The 21,284-nt window shown below is 34.9% G+C and overlaps 1 protein-coding gene across 2 annotated transcripts in view; it reads right to left on the reverse strand.

The window, feature by feature from the left end:
- LOC126835474 (uncharacterized) overlaps nt 1-20,082 on the reverse strand; it is a 39,480-nt gene extending 19,398 nt beyond the window's left edge. The window contains exons 1-2 of one of the 2 annotated variants that reach the window (XM_050568096.1): nt 19,796-20,082; nt 207-277 (exon numbers count right to left, since the gene is read on the reverse strand). In XM_050568096.1, coding sequence (XP_050424053.1) covers nt 207-255 — 49 coding nt within the window. In that variant the 5' untranslated portion in view covers nt 256-277; nt 19,796-20,082. Of the gene's footprint in view, nt 1-206; nt 281-19,795 lie in introns of both variants that reach the window. The other variant, XM_050568095.1, reaches the window with a different exon arrangement.
- Nucleotides 20,083-21,284: the final 1,202 nt, after the last annotated feature.

Here is a 21,284-nt window from a genome sequence, read left to right on the forward strand (position 1 = left end):
TTACAGCTGTTGCTTGCTTATATAATATACACACACCGACGACTTTGGCAAATTCCTAACCTACCGTTCTCTTCAAATAAAAAAAAATTCTGCACTATTGCCAGTATCGCGTTTCCAAAAAAAAAGACGTTTGCTTTCTAAAACAATATATTATCCCTTTTCTCAAACGTGTGCACCATAAAAAATGTATATATTTTAATACTCACTTAGCAACAAACACCGAGCTCGGTCCGTTATAATCCAGTTGCGCTTCATCTTGTCATCTGTGAGTGGAAAACTGCTGTAAACACACAAAAACACCGTTTAAACATGATTTCTCATAATGTACTACTACTAGTACTATAGTGTGTGTGTGTTATTGAAATTGCCAACGCAGTCAAGGTAAGGTATAAAGGTGTAAAAACAAACTAAAATAACGACACGAGCGACGGATTCGGCGACGGCACTTGGAGACTGTCTGCGGCCAACGTTCGTTGACAGTGACACGGACCACGGTGTGCCTTCGAACAACACAGGAACCGTGGGGGAAAAATAATTGTTTGGGGGAAACGCTTCCAAAGAAACCGAATCCATTCATTATATTGTACTTATTTTTTAGTTACATGCAAATACAACTATTGTGTTGTACTAGGCTGTTGGACAGCTTAGCTAAGTAACGACGTTTCTGATCCCGCGTTAAAGTCTCCGCCGCGTCTTGTTTTCCATTAGGAAGCATAACAATATTATGTTAATTGACCAGCTCATGTGAAATGTAATGGAAATTTATTGGAAATTGCTTGGGGGAACAAGTGACTAATATCTTATGTTGCAGGTTTATTGCTTGGTGTATTCTCAACCGAGTAAACCATCTCTTCAATCCATCGCCTTTTCTCTATCGACAAGAAGACTCATCACAACCATTGTTCGAGTCCGTTACAGCCTTAAAAAAAAACTCGCGTTCGTTTGCCATAGAAAAAATAGGAGTTTAATTACTCTTAAAATCAATCAATGTAAAAAAAAAACAGAATATTTTGCCATTTAGCGGATTTTTCGATACGGTGCCAAAATGAGAACCGGCAATGACGTTGCCGCAAACCCGTCTTTAATAACAATAATACTATATTAAGATTTCGGCAACTCATATACGTACTTAGGCAATATAATAGCGTCGGCACGTGTGTACATATGGCACAATAAAAGGCAGAGTACAGATTCTAACAGAGTCTAACAGATTTCCTATACCTCTACAGTCTGCATCTCTAGGTACGAATTTCCCATTGCATGCCTGCCCAATATTTTTCAAATTCTATTAACGCGACAACGGCCACGTCGTGTGCTCTACAATTTTTTTTGTTATTAAACGTTATTATCATTTCCAAAAGATAAAGTGAAAATGTTTTAACTCGTAAATATCATGAATTTCTTATTTTTTTGGTGGGGGGGAATGGATTGCAAACAAATCAATAAAATCGTGCCCTTTGTGTAATACACTATCATTCACAAATCACAAATGTCTTATCGCTTAACCCTAGTCTCTTATCTTCTATCACTCATCACTAACAAAAATCTTATCTCTAACTGAAAACTACATGAAATGTCTTATATCCAGCCCAGTCTTGGTAGTCGACGGAAGAAGAAGAAGAAAACAGTGTACAGACACAAGTGCACGTGTTCGGTCTGTGATGTCACACATGTCTTGGTCCGTCCTGCGAACAATAGCCGAGAGACGGCTAGAAGTGGTAATAATTGGTAAAAATTGTATTCATCGCAGACGTGTGCCGGACGCCATAGTGCCATGTGCAGACAAAATAATAATAATAACGCTATATTGTACATTATATTATTATATTTTAACAAACGTTCCGGGTCGGTTGACTTTGTGGAATCATTGTGTACGGTAAGTTTTCACCGTCTAACGTGTGTAAACCGGTGCGTTTAATTCAAATTGAAAACGACAAAACGGCGGGGACGAAATAACATCAGCACAATGATAATTATTATTTTATATTATTATCATTATACAACCGACAGTAAATTTTGGGGGTAAAAGTCGTCCCGTGTAACCAAATCGACGGATTTGACAAACAGAAATGATTGAAAAAAAAAAACACACACATTTCATTTGTCTTGAACGCATTTGCTTAGAAAACAAAGTATTAAAATCTTAAACGTTCGCGGTCCGGTGCATACATTATAATAATTGTTGCTATTGTTTTATTGTTAGTCTTTACAACGATCGATTTGGGTACTATCGATTGAGACAACAGCGGCTACGATGAATCTCTGTAGATCTCGATACGATAATGGTTGACCTAGATACGATTGAGATTCGGTTAGATTGTCACGACCGTTAGATTCTCAGGTAATGGTTAAATAAGAACATTTTGAGAAGTTCAATATCCGACTTGGTCGCTGTACTTTTAATAGTTATTTACATATAATGAGTATTTATATTTTTTTGTTAAACCTTTTTTCTTACACAGGCTGGTAACATTAGAAAGATTACTTCTGTCTAAATAATAATAATAATAATCTTTTTATACCACAAAGCTATAATGCCTATTGTAGAATACCGGTTTAATTCACTTTGACAAGTGTATAAATCCGATTGGAAAACGATTGTGTCGGTATTTTGTTGTCGGATATTGTTTGATTTTTTATTTTTACCACGTATACCCAATACTATTGCCGGTAATAATCGATCAACGACGATCGGACCGTGCTAATGTAGATCGTTTGTACGCGTCTTAATCGTGACCGGACCAACCTACAATTAGGTAGGTGTAGACGTTTAGCTAATAAACGGTAATAATACCAATCGCCAAAGCCGTGTGTGCCATAGGAATTAAATTGTTTACATAATAAATATTCGTCTGTGCGTATCGTGCCGATTATTATTGTTACGTAACAATACAAATTATGATAGCTGTTAATGTAGTTAGACAATCATTGAGGCTGTTTACTGCAAGTCGTCTCGTGCACATATTATTTCTCTCACAATAAATTACCCGTACCGTGAGAGCCTGATTAATGTGTGGAATTAGTGGAAAAAAAATTGCGAATTTATTCTGTTTTCGGACAACACTCGTTGTTGTTATTTAATGTGCCCAAAGGAAATTTGGGTTTTGCTGCGATGCATCCCGTTTATTGAATCGTTCGGTAACAACCGGATTCGGTATCATCTTCACCGCGTTCGAGGTTGCGCAATTTTTTTGTACAAATAGCAAGTAAAAAAAATATCGGGGAAAGTTGTGAAACCAATCCCAGGAAGAAACCGATAAAGATGATAATGTTATAATATTGTGTGTGTGAACCGTGTAACCGACCGACCTTCACCTTTCTAGCCAAAGAAGCGTCCGACACACGATCCACCCATGATGTCACGCGAAGGCTTACGAATTATATCATACCTTCGCCCATTATTTACATTAAGAGTATATAATTCGTTAACAACACATAATATCCGACCAGAAACGGTTAAGTTTTTATATATATATTTGTATTTAATAGGTTTCACAAACGCGCATTACACTTGGCCGGCGCTGCTTTTGGCTTGCACAATTGTTGTCCAATTATAATACACGTAATTTTCCCCCCTAGTCTGGTCATAGATTAAAATATATATGTATAGTAAATCGAACGTTTATTTTAAGTATACACTTTTTAATCTGCGGTCTAGTATTATGGACCAGCCCAATCGCCAAATATAAAACTTATTAGGTAAATAAAAAAACATGTAATTACGTTTCCACCAACTCTTTCCAATTTATTTATTGACATTAATGTTGCGAATAACACAATTTTCGTAGAATAAACGGATTTTTTTTATCTGCTTAAGATTGGGGTCTTAGATTTACAATTAAGGACAATAGTACCTTGGTCTAGGAGTTCATATTAAATGTATGATCAAACACGAAATATTTTAGAATTTGTGATGATATCAGTTCAAATCATGTTTGAATATTACGAAAAATAAATAATAATAATCTCAAACTTTATAAAGAAAATATTATTTTTAACATGTTGATTCAGTTTAACAGGGTGATTCATTTTGGGTAAGACACTATATTTCTGGGAAAATATGAACATTAAAAAAAAAAAAATGCCTATACTTTTAGGTACACATTGTACTACATTTTTCAACACTGTGAAAATTTGTATCTCCAACCCTTAGACAAAAAAAAGGGGGTAAGACATCACTTTTTCAAATGGCAACAATTGTTTTGAATTCCATAAATATGTAGACAACAATTTTAAAAAAATGCTATTGTTTGAATTTTGAATTTTTATCCATTTGTTCGCTTGTTATGACTGTAAAGATTAAAATTGTTGTCTATATTTCTTAGTATTTTCATTCGGTTCAACGAAGACAAGTAGTTTTATTACACCGGTCATCACATAAAATAATAATTTAGTAGATAAGATCCAGATTTAGTAGATATTTAGGAGAAAATGTAATATCTTTACAAAGTCATAACTAACGAACAGATGGATGAAAATTGAAAATTCAAACGATAACACATTTTAACATTTTTCGCCTACAAATTTATGGAATTAAAAAGATACGTTGTCATTTGAAAAAGTGAACTTGGACCCTTTTTGTCGTATAAGGGATAGAGATAAAAACGATCAATGTATTGAAAAATATAGTACACAAAGTGTGTCTTACCCAAAATGAATGACGATTATTAATGTTCTTTAAATTAAGGATAAAAAAGGGCATCGTAGTTAAAAAAAAAAAAAAACACTCCTTTTTGGGGTTCGCGTGGAAGCTGAAAAATGTGACACATTCTCAGTAGTGCAAAAACCTTAGAATTATTATACTATAAGAAGAACACAATTTTCGTTTACACCCGCGCACGGTCGTCGTGCATGAGAGTGAAAGCCAAATACAGAGATAATAACACTAGGTGTATGCAGACTGCGGCACGTATGCTCGATGATCCTGTAAACGTTGTTGATGATTCACATGCACACAAGCTGTACACAAGTGTGACGGCGGGGCACGCCATGTCGAAACGAACCGAAGGAATGCACACACGGCGTTACGAATCTTGGGAATTGAGATTGCGCTGGCGTGGGAGGAGAAGGATAAGATAACGCCGCCGGCTGGTGGGTCGACCTGTGCGCATCAACGTGATATTAATAATATTATTATAATGTATTAAAAAAATTAAAATACAAATAAATACCTACGCTATTTTTACATATTTTTTTTTTCATAGGTAATTTCCAGATGAAAGTGAAAACAATATGACGTGCAGCCGCGGGAGGTCATTACGACCGGGAACGGAAAATATTTTTTCGACACAAAATCCTAATAAACAACAGTCTCGGCCCACGAGGGTAATCGCTTGTATCGCACTGTTTAATTTAAACCAGAGACGGCCGGCTGAAGATTAGTAATTATGTCCAAAATATGAATTACACGAGCCCTCAAACGACCATTGTATAATACACTTCTAGTACACTCAAAACATTTACCTAACAAAATGTCAACATCCAGACAAAAGGTTTGTCCAAACTGTTAGTTTGATATTTTAATATTATGTTAACACGAATTTTGTATTGTTGTTGCTTTAGTTCTAGACACTGATTAGCTATGAATATTGTATTTGAGACATCTAATCGTGAAAATAACTCAACAAGTGTAAAGTAATAGATCTGCATACGGATCTGACAACAGCTGAGATTCTTCCCCTATCTTGACTGTTGTATGTTTTTTTTAATGTAAAAAGATCCAATATCAACTAAACTTTTAGTTTTTTCCTTCACTTACTTAACGCTGTTTATTTAAATAATTTTTCATATTATACAGGGTACGCGCAATTATTTACCATTCCAAATCGAAAGCCAAGCCATACATGTTTTAAATTAATTCAATAACTTTATACTGAAACTGTAAAAAATCTTTGACTTTTTCTGCAAACTGTACACCTTTAACATAACAAAACTGATTTAAATCATTCGATCTTGTTCAGAAGATTTTTGTATTTACCTAAAAAGGGCTGAAATGCCGAACATATTCATATAAAACTTTAATTATTCTAAACTATTTTGTATGTTTATATATGTCCTCTATATGTCTGATATTAAACGATTATTTAGATGAAGTGTACTGGTTATGCTATATTATTATTTGACCGTTTGCCAATACAGTTTTGCGCGTAATACTCAATACGTTGAACAACATAACATTAAGTAATATAAAATTATAAGATATTCAAATAAACCCTTAACCACATTAAGTTTTTCCTAGAACATATTAAGTAATCTGTTCGTTGCATATCCGCATCGTGTATATTTTGGCACATGTTTTGAGTGTTTAAGTAGTTCCTCGCTCCAGTCATGTCCATAACACCAATCGAAGCTGTGTTTCTTCTTCTGTTGAATAAGAAACAGGAAGTCAAATAATAACCGCTGTTCGTTGCCCGTTTAGCTTTATGTACACACTACGCTATTCGGCTAATTGACAATAAAGACATCATCGCGCCAACACCAGCAACGGTAGCCATAACACCTGTTGAATTGGCATGGTCTAGGGGATTATTTAAAAGGTCATTTGTCATGACATCTCCATACCTGGTGTAAACTACACCCATATAGACGAATGTAGATCAAAAAAAAATATATATATTATATATACACCTATATCAGATGTATAATAGGTAATACAATAATGTGTAGGTATAAGACAAAGTGCGCCCCTCGCAACTGCGTTCGTGACTTAGGTCGCGGTACCTATTCTACAAAAACCAATAAGTAATAGTATTGATGTAATGACACGTCTTGTACTTGTCTTGGATTTCTACTGCGCAAAACAACCGTCATCATCATTCGTTCACGTTGTGTCCCTACGGTTTTGCTTTGCCGCTCGTCACGAGCCCAATCGTTTCCGGTTCACATAAAAAAAGTTATCTAAATTTTTAATTAAAAAAAAACAAAACGTGTATAGGCTTTCCAGACGAATAATCCAATTGTTCTCGAATTCTGCTACTTAAGAAAATAATAGATTTGCATCGTAAACAGTCATTTTTTGACATCAAACTGACTCTTGAAATTGCAAATTTAAACCACATTGAACAAATTTTCAACAAGTTTCTTTTCTTCGGTGAATCGATTAGAAAGTTTAAAGTTTTTACTTGCTTTACGATAATAATTATTATGCTCGAGTGAGGTACAACACACTGGCCCGGAGATCATATGATGATGTATAGTGCATTATTAAGTGGAGTAAAAAGGAAATATTATGTCTACGGCCGTTACCTATATTCGTGTTGGCTTAGAAATGGGTGTAATAATTCATTTTGTGCACACTAAAAACCAGAAGTCATTTGCCGCCCATAGGTATTTTTACCGTGAGAACGTAAAATGCTGAACCCGAGGAAAATTTTATCGCCTACAATACATGGTACATATTATATTATGGGTTCTTACTTCGGGTGAACATAGCTGCTTTCACCAATAAATTACTTCAATAGTTGAAAAATTGCACTCACGAATGACAGAAACGCAATTATTATTATTGCCTGCCAGTTACGATTTGATTAGATTTTATGAGCATTTTTACTAACAATTGTCTTTGGATCAAAAGTAAAAAAAAAAGGGTTAAAGTATTTCTCATAATAATTTATAATATGCTTATAAAGTTATTTATTAAAATTGGTTCATCGGGTGAAAAATAAAACCAGAATTTTTTTTATGAATTTCAATAATTTTCTCTAATAAAAAGTAATCTCAATCAAACCTACCTTAAATAATTGTTATTTTCCTTTTATCTCAGCCTTGGCTATACAGTAATGTAATAGGACATTATTTTAGCCGACTGGAAAATGTGTGACAATGCAAATAAATAATAATTATAATATTTTGATTCATTGTGATAGTGTATTAAGTAAAAAAAAACCGTTTTATCGATAGGTTTCGTCAAGGATTTATTTTAGTTTATTCAGATTATAGATCATGCATAGTATATGTATGTGTATACAGTTCTATATTATAGTTTATGAATAATATAATTTTTTAAATCATGTGGGTAAATTAAAAAAATATATAATATGTAATGATCTAATTTTATTGTAGTTATTATTATTCATTTTTTTTTTTGCTTTTTTCAAGGATTTTTTGCAAATTGAATCACACGTTCTTACTGGAGTGTAAATAAACAAAAAAACACACACACTCACAATCGAGGCGGTAAACTATTCGTGTACGTGACTCGAAAATTGAGTGCACCAAAATCGAAATTAACCGATCGTGCGTGGTCGTTTTCATCAATACAGATAGAACATTATAATATACAACACCTAAGCGACATACATTGAGAACGGTTTGCAAACGGATTGCTTGCTGTCCAAAACGGACCAGAAGCCGGTAGTTGGGTAAAGCGGCGAAAACAAGAGCACTTAAAGTGATCGGTTTTTGTGCAACGACGGCAACACAAGAGTAATCGCAAATGTTACTAATAATCATAGTTGTAGTGTGAACAAATTCGCATACCACATTCTACACCGTCTGAGTGCGACATGATGGAAACACAAACGTGCTCTGCAAGACGGGAAAAAAATATCCCAACAGACGAGGCAGAAGGAGATGAGAATTTTAAAGGAATTTTACAAGTAAAATGTTGTACCTAATTATCATCGGTGTAGTCGAACGCTAATGAGCACATTACTGGTTTACCCAAAAGACGGTGTATACAAATTAGACTTATCTCTTTCTGCCAAATCATTAAAAACGCAAACCCCCAATGATTTTGGTCTATGGTTGATCTGATGGTCAGTCACAAAAACGACTATTTAGTAGTCATATTAATTAAAAACAACTGTCTCGAACATCTACAAAAATATTGTTAAATAATAAAAAAAGTTATGTGTATGTATAAAAAATACATAAGCAAGTAGCAATTGCTAAAAGTAATTTTTATTTTTGAAAAAAGTGCTTTTACCAAAAAACAACTGGTTAAAACTTGGATGACGGATATTTTTCAAAATATAATTATACAAATTTAATGATTCATATGTTATAAACATAATAATTCATTAAATATATTAAGCCTTAAAAAAAACAAGTTTAACATAATGGTATTAAGTCTTGGTCTTGATGCTTTGAGAGAAACGCGATAAATAATTTTTCAACGAGTGTAAAAGTTTAAAGAATCATATAATCTAAAAACGATGTGTTTTTTATGCAATGACGATATGGTAAAAAATAAATAAAACTTAATACAGCATAATACAATATTTTATACGTATTTGTTATAATTTTTGAGTGTGCGTTTTATGATCAACAGCTGATGATGGTTTTAGCAAAAAAAATTCTACTAGAATTTAAAGAAATGCTAATAGCATATTTTCTGTTTAAATAGGTAAATCAAATAAATTCAAAAGAAGCCTGACTTTAACTCATAGAGTCGGATGGACTTTTTGAATAAACTTTATTAGCAATTTGTACACATCATATATTTTAGCTTCTGAGTAATCGTTTGCAAGATGCTCTACTGGCTGTCGGGAAATAAACGCAAGGCGGAGAAATCCTAGTAAAAAAAAAAAATTACACTGGCTCACAATTACTTGTGTCCCTAGTGTAATTTCTTATGTCTTCCTCTTCCCTTCACCCTACCTCTTTCAGTAAGCAGTTAATAGATCCGTGTAAAAAACCACACATAAATAACGGTGACGCACGCTGTTGTGGTGTAATCGCGAGTAGTTAAAAAATTCCACATTATGATAAACGGCGCTACACACAACGCACTTACATTGTTGTTGTTATAGCATTACCCTTTTGTGCTACCAAATGAGAATCGACACGTTTCCAAAGCAGGAAGGCGAACGCACAGCGAACACACTCAAATCGAGCGAAGAAGAACAACTGGTTTGGCCGAGAAAACATTTTTCATTTATTTATGAGCTTGCGCAATGGCCCGGGCACAGACTTGTTGGAAGAAATGTCATCGGTTTTGAAGAAATAAAATATATATATATATAATAACAATAACAATAAGATGTAGTCTGTATAACATTAAGAGCACCTGGTCCTGTGGTCAATCCAGTATGGCGTGACGCAAGTAATGGATGGTCAACCTTAAAGTATACAGGGCGAATGACTTGTTTTGGCGAACGACGTTGTGTAATGCTGTCAGGAATTTTTAATGCAAAAAAAGTCTTAATATTGTAAAGCAATGGTGAGTTTAAACGAATATTCTTAATCTATGTAAAATCTAAATCAAATGGCCAATTCAAGGGCGTACTACAAAAAGAGTTCAAAGAAAGCCAACAAAAAATCTACAAACCCATGTTGACAATGGCCCTGTATTAATTTTCTTTGACGATTTTGGTAATCAAGTAAATTATATTGTAAAAATTAGTGTATAAGTGGCAAATTTTTAAATTTCAATACTCAACTCAACCGTAAGATAAACCTAAGTACAAACGTGTAATATGGATAAAACCAATTTATCATCCATAAACCTCTTTTTAACGTTTGATAAAAACATATAAATTGTACTAAGAAATGGTTTTAAACTTGGTAAAATTCAGTTAAAGCCAAGTCAATTTTAAATTTTTAGTTACTACGTAAAATTCTTAAGAATCTAATTGGTTTTTCTATTAGCAAGTCATAGTAGGTATATAATATATTTTTGTAAGACCACGGACAGAGTTTGGCGTTATTTGGATTATTTTTTATCAATTTTTTTTATTCGAATAAATCGTCATAGATTTGTTTGAATAGAAAATTCCCAACTCTGACCATTGATTGATTTTTAAAAGTTTTCACTTAACTAATATTATTTAAACTATAATATTGCCTACTATATTGTCGAACCGTAGACGATTTTCAAATGATTTATAGCGGTACAAGTCATGTTTATCATAGATAATAAAATATTCGTCGACCACACACACACATAGAATTTCCAATCTCATTCATAATAATCGACGGCGGTAACAAGCCCGGGCTTAGGCTAGCCGTTTTCATAAGTGATTTTTAAGCGTTAAAAACATACAAGTTAAACAAGTCACGTTATTATTATATATTTCGCGTACACAATGACAATATTGTCGTTGATAATTGTGTTTGGTTTTCTCCGGTCGTGGAGTTTCCTCGCTCATTGTTTCCTCGACGTTGTGTTTCGGTTCAAACCAATATTCTCTGAACTCGACAACAATATCATAATAATAATAATAATAATAATAATAATAGCAACGGCGACGACGACGACGACGACAACGTGGCGTTTTCTTATTGAATAAGAAAAAAATCCCGTTTGTAACGTGTTCGATAATAATATTAAATTATTTACTATTACAACTGCTGCTGCTATATTGCCTACTATATTGATGTACTATTAAAATAATAATATATATACTATCGACACTACCGCGTTCCGTTTATACACGGGCTCTTATGGATTGAGAGACAAAATCATGGTAGGTGTGATTGAAAAATGGCCTCATCTGGGAGGCGGCCATTTTGTGTTCCAATTTCATGGAAAGTAAAAATGCTACGTTACTTTTCCATGGTAAATATGTAAATGTTTGGTTAGGTGGTGATAACACGGTCTTGTATGATCCTAGTGTGATGTGAGCCATTCAATTTGACCGGATGTCGGTCAAACCTAACCATTCTCAATCAATCTTACAAATCCTTTAATTTCAAACTATTACGTTGTAGTCTCACCGATCCCATAACGCCAACCCACCGACTCAAAAGAAGATGGCCAAGAGACCTTCTTGAAACCGCAAAAAGTTCCCAAGTAAATACATTTGTCGCTTAAGTGGGATCGCTGGACTTCTTCTTCTATCAAGTAACATTAGTTGTCTACATAATTCGCTTATTGTATTTTATGTGTACAAACTGTTTTGAAAATAACAAATTATATACATAATATATTTTTTACCAAACCGGATCACCTGATATCCATTATAATAACAACGATAGATCTCCAGCAATAACGTCCACAACGAACGCATTTTAATTACATATTATCCTTTCTGCGTAACGAGTATTTTATTATGGTTTTTTTAAAAACTTTTATACTCTTTTTACGTTGATCAAAACTTCCGTTTGTCCGGTCGTGTACATCCGTTCGCACGCCCACAACAACAATAATAATAATGATTATATCCGTAATAACGATAGCCTCAGAGAAGTGGGTATATTTTTTAATTCAGAGTACCTAATCGCGCTTGTCTCCGCAATCTGTCGTTAAATCGGTTTTAAAAAATAAAAAGTAAAACAAAAATAACTAATCCGCGGCTGTTGTGCGCGTGAATTTCCGGTTAAACATTTCTGGTATCTATGCCAATTGAGGTCAGCCTCTCAATTCTTCATATTGCGTTTTGAATTATGTGTTAAGAAGATCTCTGGGCCGTTTTCCCTTAAGGTGGCCTAGGTGGGTTATCGGGAAGAGTGAGGGATGATAATTTGGATATTGGTGGATTATAGTGATTGTAGTTGTTGTTGTAGAAGTTCTTTTGGATGTGTGCAGGAAGCTAAAGCAGGAATTGTTGGAATTTTTAGATATATATATGTAAAGTCAGTAGTTTTACCTTCGATGTGTAAACTATGATGTGTCGCCCCATTAAAAAACTATGTAGACAGCTAATTTCTGAAGCACACAGTGGGGCACACGGTGCAAGAGCTCTTCGAGCGGTCCGGACAAAGTTTGTTGTTCTTTTTGTAATATAATATAATACCTATAATATTTTAATGGATCAAATGGGTCATGAAACGACGAATTTTCGATCACGATTGCCGCGCATGTTACTTAACCCGCCCACCTCCCACAGTTATTGTAATTAATATTATTATCCGCATTGGTAATAGTGTTGATCAATAATAATTATTTGGAGTGCTAGACCAGGTGACCTAAACGCTGGGTTAGCACACGAACGAGCGGTAGCCCGACTTAACGGTATGAAAAATCACTGCAAAGCGTGACTCCAAGCTATAGCAGCTATCATAGGTGGCTCCACGTGACGATTACTTACTATAAACGGTATTATATTTCATTCGGCAGCCCAAACGGCAGCAATTATCACCATACCGGCGATTATGGATGAAAACAAAGTGGACTTTTTTGCATATTATTATAACATGACTCCTGGGCCTGGGCGTACACACACAACAGACTCGGAGAGCGTTTTATTGTGACCGCACCGACCAGTCGACATAATTGCACGGCGCTTAGTATACTACTTTATAGTTATTTATCATCATAGCTTTCGTTTTACAACGTTATGGCTGGACAATTAAAAATAAATAACGATGCAATGCATATTATAACAAATTATGTTGTTCATTATCGGCATAGAGCAACAAGCAATTGACATATTATTACAATGTAGTAACAGGTACTAGTTAAATTCGATAAAAAGCCTTTAGCGAGAATCTATGAAAGTTAGATTGGAAATGTGTACTTGTGTTTTGAGCTATGGTTTGTTACTAGTGTGTGTGTGTGTGAGTGTGTGTGTTTTTGAAACCCAAATGTAATGCAGTAATTGATTAGGCTGTGACGAACCGGTAGTTAGGAAATCAGATTATCGCGTGGCACGCTGTAAACAGACAGGACGTTTAATCAAGAATGTTCACCATCAAACCGGTTTGTACTCTTCAATCGGTTTACAGCAAAAAACACACTTGACACACGCGAGTGTATACTTACAAATCGTAAACCTAGTTTTAACGAATTATTATTATCGCATCGTCGATCAATCATATATATATATATATATATATATATATATTGGTGCGCTTATATTGAAAATCCATTTGTTAGCGACGACTTAAGAACCCCCCCAAAAAAATCACCCCTTCGATTAAGTTATAGACGGATCTTCTAAATAGTTAACTAATCAAAATAGCCACATATAACCGTCGGTTGAATTTTCAGACACTAAGAACAAAAATTGTGTAGAAATAAAGAAAGAATTTTTTCCACTCCTTCGAGGGAAAAAGGATTTATGATATTAATTGTCATACACTGTTAATTAAATATCTTTCCAATTGTAATCATATACCTTATGCTTATTCGACCAATTCGTACCAACCGTACATACACAATAGCTTTTCGGTTCCGCGTGGAAGCTAAAGCAATTTTTTTTCTGTAAAATTTCTGTCTTATAAGGCCTAATAATTTTTGCTGTTGGTGTAATTACACTATTATTTTGACCGGCCAAAAAAGCGGCGACGGTGACGTGAGAAACTTTTAACGGGTAATTTTTTACTCGGTCTCTCGTCCGTGCCGATTGCGTTGTCCATTAGTCATGTAAGATTTCCAGGTTTTTTTCCCCTCTGTAATTTAAATATATATATATATATATATATATAAACAGCGGATTTCGCTCTGAGCTGTTATGAAATAATCCAACGTGGAGCAGTTCCCGAGGATTCGGTGTCACAGCAGATGCAGTTGTTTTTGTGTTTTTTTATTTGAAACAAAAGCGAAATACTATTACGGTTAAAAAAATATATAAAAGCCGGCGGCGTTGTGAAACGTCATTAGCGCGGTCTAGCGAGAGAATCTTTTAGACAACGTCCTGGCCTAGTGTGTATTTGCTATATCATAGTAATACAATAATAATTACATCCGAGGCAAAAACAAAAAAGCGCTAAAACCTACAGTAACCTAACCGAACCGTCAGATACACACAAACGCACGACAATAATGTCAACCCGAAAAACCTTGCAGTAATAATAATTATTGCGTACGGGTGTGTGTGTGTGTGGAAAAATCCAAGTACGCAGTCGTTCCGGGCTCTTAAACATTGTAATGTAATAATTTTTTATTGACCCGCGCAGAGGCGTCTACGGAGACAAACTAATACATTTAAAAAAAAAAACATTCACGTGCAAGAAACCGAGAAATCACGTTTAAGTCTCTCCTAGATCTTCTTGGACAATACAATACTGTCCGACGATCACTGAACTGGAATGATGCGAATGGCACAATTGTGCACAAGCCAAATCGTTTGACACACGATCACATTTCGCCAAAACACTAGCCGAGTGGAAGTCGACCCGTCGTGATTGGTTATATAATATCACTGACGTGACCAAGACAAGTCGTTATTTGTGTACTGTGTGTGCACAGTCAATAGCGGTCGTTTAGAAGTTCTTGAATCACACACAGTCGACACGACCGAATCGTATGGTAAATCTTACAGCGGTCTTATTAGTTTCACGTGCTTCCTTGTGGCGTTTTACCAGCGGTGGTCCGACGTTCCTGTAACCAATCGACCGGAATCCAGACCCTTGAACATGTGCCTGTTCTGCATCCACTCTTCCCGGCTGTGTACTATTCAGTATCCCTAATATTTCTCCAAGTCCTGCTATATTCCATCTATCCGCGGCTTCTTTGGACGTTCGTTCGACTCTTTGTGCTCGAAACTCCTGTCAGTTCTCGCATCTGTTTGTTTCTTCTTCTTCTTCGCCAGCATCCCAATGCGTTGCCATATACTGGGCCGCAGGTGAATACCAGTATTCAGCGAATGATGCCTCGATGATTTGGCAACTCAACTCGATGGACCAGTCGCTATTACCGCTTATAGTAGCGCCAAAATATGTAAATTGGTCAACTTTTTCTTGGACTTAAGAAATTGCTTTTTTATTAGAAAAATATACAATCCGTACAGGCCAATTTGCACAATAAGCATTTAGCACAACCAGCAGTGTACGACGTGTGTGGACATCACCACCGTCCATTGATTTTTTTTTTCTTGTAAATTTTACCAAAACCGCTGTTTCTTTATTATTTCTTTTTACCGTGTCGCACCTCTCGAGTAAAATTTGATTTTAAGTACAATGAGATAATAACAATTATGGTTATCGAATTGAAGTAAACTGCAACAAAAATGTGCGTTGCCTGTAAACCACACTTAATTGGATTTCGAAAAAAAAAACAAACGCGTTTGACGTCGTACGAAGAACGGGTAACTAAAAAAAAAAAAATAATTATAGTTTTGAACCCATGTAGTGGGAAAACCCAAACATTAGCATTATTTTAATAAACAAAAACCCGAAGGGAATACCCGCATATATTTTTAGCCTAAGTCGGATATTTTCTAATTATTATTCCAACGGCTAACAATGCAACGACGGGGGCTTGTGTAATGAATATTCCAAAATAGTAATTGAAGAAAACGCGGATTATTAAATAATATGCATATTTTATAATAATACATGAATGCAACGCGAATAACACCTATTGTGTTAACGCTCCAATAAATTTCTTACAGTGTAATATTACTGCGACGACTGGTAGGTACTACTTGTTGTTGCAAAATACCTAGTTTTCGTATAATATTATATTATTATTGTTTTAACATCTACATACGGTGTTTATAATTATTACTATACTAAGCTAATGAAAATGCATTGCTGTGTTTACGAATAGATTTCCAGCCACAGTCGTTGTGGACGGTTGTTATGTGAACACACAACCGGAACCAGTAAGTATTTTATTGGTTTTAGACCGGTGTGGGACGGTTAGCCGTTCATAAGTTGATGATGACCGATTGGTGCTGGAGTCCAAAAGTTAATCGTCTTGAGTATTAAGTCAAACGCGACGAACAGTTTAGCCGGTGGAAATATTATCTATTATCTATTGTCGAGAAAAATCGATAACGATAATACAACACTATGACGGGATGATTTTTCTCATCTGGATGTAGTTACGGGCAATAATGAACGGACATTGTTCAGAAAAAGAAAAAATATCCCATACAACAATATAATACTGTGCTCGAGGAGGAAAAATAAATAAATAAATATTCAAAATGATGTAACGCGTTTACAAGCGATTATTACAGACGGTTACACGCCTCAGGAGATGAAACAAATTATTACTATATGTTATGCGCACCATCTTACTGTACACGCTATTATAGAGCGGCCAATACCTACTACATGATACAATATTGTGTTTTTCATTAGGGTGAGTGTGGAAAATAATCTCGTTTTTTAACGAGCCTTTCATTGTACACATAATAAGTGTTTTTTTTTTTTTTAACCTAACCGACGCCGCTGCCAGCACCGAAAATTATTCGGTTCGTCCTTTTTGTCTTGTTTTTGGGCACCACAATGGAATGTACATTATTATTCTTGTTGAACTCTGTCCAACTGGGGTAACCGGCACACAACCGTTGCGTATTATTATTATTAGAATAATATATAGTTCAATATGTGTGTCCAAAAAAAAAACGACAGATCGTTTGCGAAATCGTTACAAAGTATAACACAAGTTATTGCAGTTATGCAGTCCAATTTGATGTGTTCTGTGTCTTCAAGTTCATGTGTCTCAATAGAAAATGAACAAATCAATGAAATCAAAAAATTGTTATTTATAAAATTTCATCGCCTCGCAAGATCTGTTTTGGTTTTTTTTTTCAACAAAAAAAACTGCTTTAAAACACATTGAGACTTGTTTGTTTATATGTAATTCCACCACCTGACTCTGTTATTTAATACCGACTAGCTTTTAGTTCTAAAAACAACTCTTAATGTTTACAACATATGTATTTTAAAGCAAAAAAACTGAATAGGATATTTTTCAGACAGTTTCGATGGAAGATAAAATAAATAACCGGCGAAGATGTTAATGACTAGAAGTATTCTTAATCGACAGACTTGTGAACGATTGAAATTTTAGTATAACAGGTACGCATTGTTGCTGAGCTGTGATCAATTTCAATAGGAATACACGCTGTGAGTTAAACGTGTGTTTTCAAGTTTATATAATAGCTGTTAATATACCTGTTGCCTAAGTACTGTCACACGCCACAGTCGACTGTAATGTTATATTTGGAGCCCTAACAATTTTGTTTACCGCCTTTGAGCAAATCGATTTAAACGTCTTCTTTTTCTTCTTGCGAACCATTTAAATACACAGATCCAGATAGCCGGCAGACTATAATAATATTACACTATAATCCTGAACGCTATTGAAGTGGTGGGCCGTTCACTTTCTGCGGTCGTTCCGTTTTCAATGACACTGACAATGGATACAAATTGATTTAGGATGACGTTGTGTGTGGTCTTGCGCTTCGTCGGATCAACAATCGTTTATAACACGATAGGTATAGCAGCTGTTATATACTGTAACGGGGGCCATGATATATATATTCTAAGTAGTGTTAATTTTGGGCACAGCGCCCAAAGGGTTACACGGAGAGACATTACAACCCGAGTGGAAAGCGAATAATATGTTATACATACAATATTATTATAATAACATGTGTGTAAAAGCAAATCAAATCGACAAACAGATTTCCGAGCCCGCGAGGAGTGTATTACGACCAATGGCATATATATATATATATATATACAATATTATTGTTTTGTACTTAAAGGGTCTGTGTGTGTGTGTGTCTTGTGAGTATATTGTAAGTCGAAGGAAGATTGGAAGAAAAAAAAAACTGAAAGTGCCTACGCTCATCGTGAAACGTTTTTTTTTATTTTTATTTTTTAGTCATGATGCTTCTCTAACCTAACCGCGGGTTTCTGGTGCCCTTATTCCGTGCCCAGGCGAATCGTGCCGCGATTCTCCTCCGAAGAGTTCGTGGCCAAATACAATATGATGATAATAATTAGTTCATCGCAGTGCACAAATAATAATATTGAGTTTCAAAACGAAATCATAATAACACAAAAAAAAGCAACGCCATGCGCGATAATCTAGGACAAAATTGTTTAATATATTTTACCGACTGTTTGGAAACAATAATAATAATTATTATTATCATTAAAATGTATGTTCGCCCATTGAATATTAAACAGTAGGTAGTAGCCAAGAAGAGCACAAGACAAGTTATGAAATTCACAATAGATTTCAAACTTTTTCTATAACTCAAGTCGTTGACTTGAAACAGACTTTTGGGCTAATATTAAAATCGGTACCCAGTCCAATATATTATCCTCGTTGCGTATTCAACAGCTGATGGTTTTTTTTCAAAGCGGCAATTTATTAGGGGGTGGGGGGGGGTGGGGGGGAATGGTAGAATTTAGGTAGCTGTCGTTGATTTCTTTTCGTTAATTGGTATTGTAAAATGCGCAGAATGATTCGCAGAAGACGGATTCGGGTGTTAACCAAACCGCGATTTGATTCGGTTTGAACAGAACAATTTATCGCATCTGGGCGCCTAAAGACAACAGTCAATTCACACGAAGAGTATTGAATAAAAAAAAAACAAAACAAAAATTGGCAGACAAATTGTTGAAAGGATGGGAAATCATCTGGCCAAGTGGAAAGTCACAGAAATTCGATAGATTTTTACGGTTTATCTACGTTCAACCTGATATACTTAATGTTTTTCATAGCTTTAAAATTTTGAAAAAACTCTTGTTTTTTACATGCCACAAGTATGTGTATTAAACTATAATTTCTAGTAACGTGACTGAGTCCGTTTTAACGTGCACACCGAAGCTTCGAGGAGACGATGTCAGCATAAGAATATCACAGTAAACTCAATTTCATTAAAACGGCACTTAGGCCTTGTCCCTGACCTTAACTACTTAAGGAAAGATTCATTGTTTAAAACAAAATTTCGGCTACTTAACACGGTACGGTTTCAATTTTATGTTTCAAGTTTTTCGGCGACTTTACTAGATTTTGTGAGAAACAGACTTTAATTTTTTTTTATGTGAAAAAATTGGAATTACAAGAAATGGAAATTTTCAAACTAAACTATTCTGCTTCTTGCATAACACGGTAAATTTGCCAAAGAACTTGAACAAACATAGACCGCACGGGCATAACTCTTAATAACCGTAAGGAGAGTCATAAAATGTTCTTTTTTTTTTTTTGCTTAAGACTCACCGTTTGATCGTCGTATCCTTTGAAGATCTCCGGTTAGGTTTCAAACGGCTTTTCCGGGATAGACCTGACCGTTTCTTGTGTGTGTGTGTGTGTGGTGCTTGTTGCTGGTCGGTGATAATATTTTTAACGTATTATACAAACGGATGTTCGGTTCATTAAGCGGCCACGGTAATGCGTTGTTATTACGGTATTGTTATTATTGTCTAAGTGAGAGAGACTTAAGGCCCGGCGTGCGCGTACTTGCAGTGTTCCTGACACGCGTTCACAGACGTGAATGGCACGTTGAAGTGGAGATAACCGAGTCCCGGTCGGCTGCCGGCCGAGGGTGTCGTCTTCCTTTCTCCCAGCCCCACCATTACACGTCTTGATCTTGTTAGCAGTCTTCTAGTAGGGAAGAAAACAACCGCGCGAAGACGTTGCCGCCGGCGCCTGCCTGTGTGCAACCGGGTCAAGGCGATTGTCGCGGCGGGGTATGGGAACTGGAATGGAATTGAGAAAAAACCAATGAAAAAATCAACCCGAACACAGCAAAAAATATTATGTGATGACACCTTGTATGTGGTACACTAAACTCGGATTGCCGTGCTACAAACATGTCCAGAAATCGTTGATTTTAAAATGCAATAACGGTTACTTTAAAGGTAAAAAAACTATTATACCTATTAATTTTGTGAACGTAGCGATGGAACGCGTTTTAAATACACCTAATCGAAAATCATTGTATTCGTATTTTTCATGCGTTGAACACCGCCAAGATTCATAAAACATATGATAATATAATAGTTAATTTATATTGTTACGATAAAATAAAGATTTTTAATTTTAAGCGCTTTTTCGCAAAACTAGTGCTTGTTTTTGCATACTTCATAATATTGTACAGTGTATTATTCACAGCCCTGGATCACATCAATTAATCATCACTCAGTGTAGAACGAAATTTAATTTACCCTCGGCTTGTTACAGATTGTTTATTTTAAGTAAAAGCGTGTCGTTTGGGTGGATGTGATTTTTTTAAATATAATTATTGTGTTTAAAATATATTTAATAATAAAAAGTGAATTTTCCAATATTAAGCAGTCTTAAAAATATGCCTAAAAGTTACAAAACAATATAATTGTTTAATAAACAAAATTAATAATACTTTGTCGGTATTAAATTTATTGTTGGCTATTACTTTTAGTAAAATAACATAATACACAATCATTATGCACTACAGCTTATATTTTAAGTGTTTATTTACTATGTAATGAAATAGCTTAATAGTTTTTTTAAACTGACTAGCGTTTTTTTCTTAAACAAATAGTTTGAAAAAAATATCAACATTGAAATTTAGAGATTTAAGACTTAGAGGAGAGAAAAAAAAATTAAATCGTTTGAAAAGAAAAGGTAAAACAGTTATGTGTACAAATTCACAAATATTTGTTTCATTCTAAAAATACCTAATGAGCCATTGTTAGAATATTGGGTTTCTAAATTAATTCTTCGGATG

This window comes from Adelges cooleyi, unplaced genomic scaffold (genome assembly GCF_023614345.1).
Source record: "Adelges cooleyi isolate 19-005CV unplaced genomic scaffold, UGA_ACOO_1.1 ACOO_flye_CR_arks_rails_tigmint_CR_PRNA_23, whole genome shotgun sequence".
NCBI classification, from domain to species: domain Eukaryota; kingdom Metazoa; phylum Arthropoda; class Insecta; order Hemiptera; family Adelgidae; genus Adelges; species Adelges cooleyi.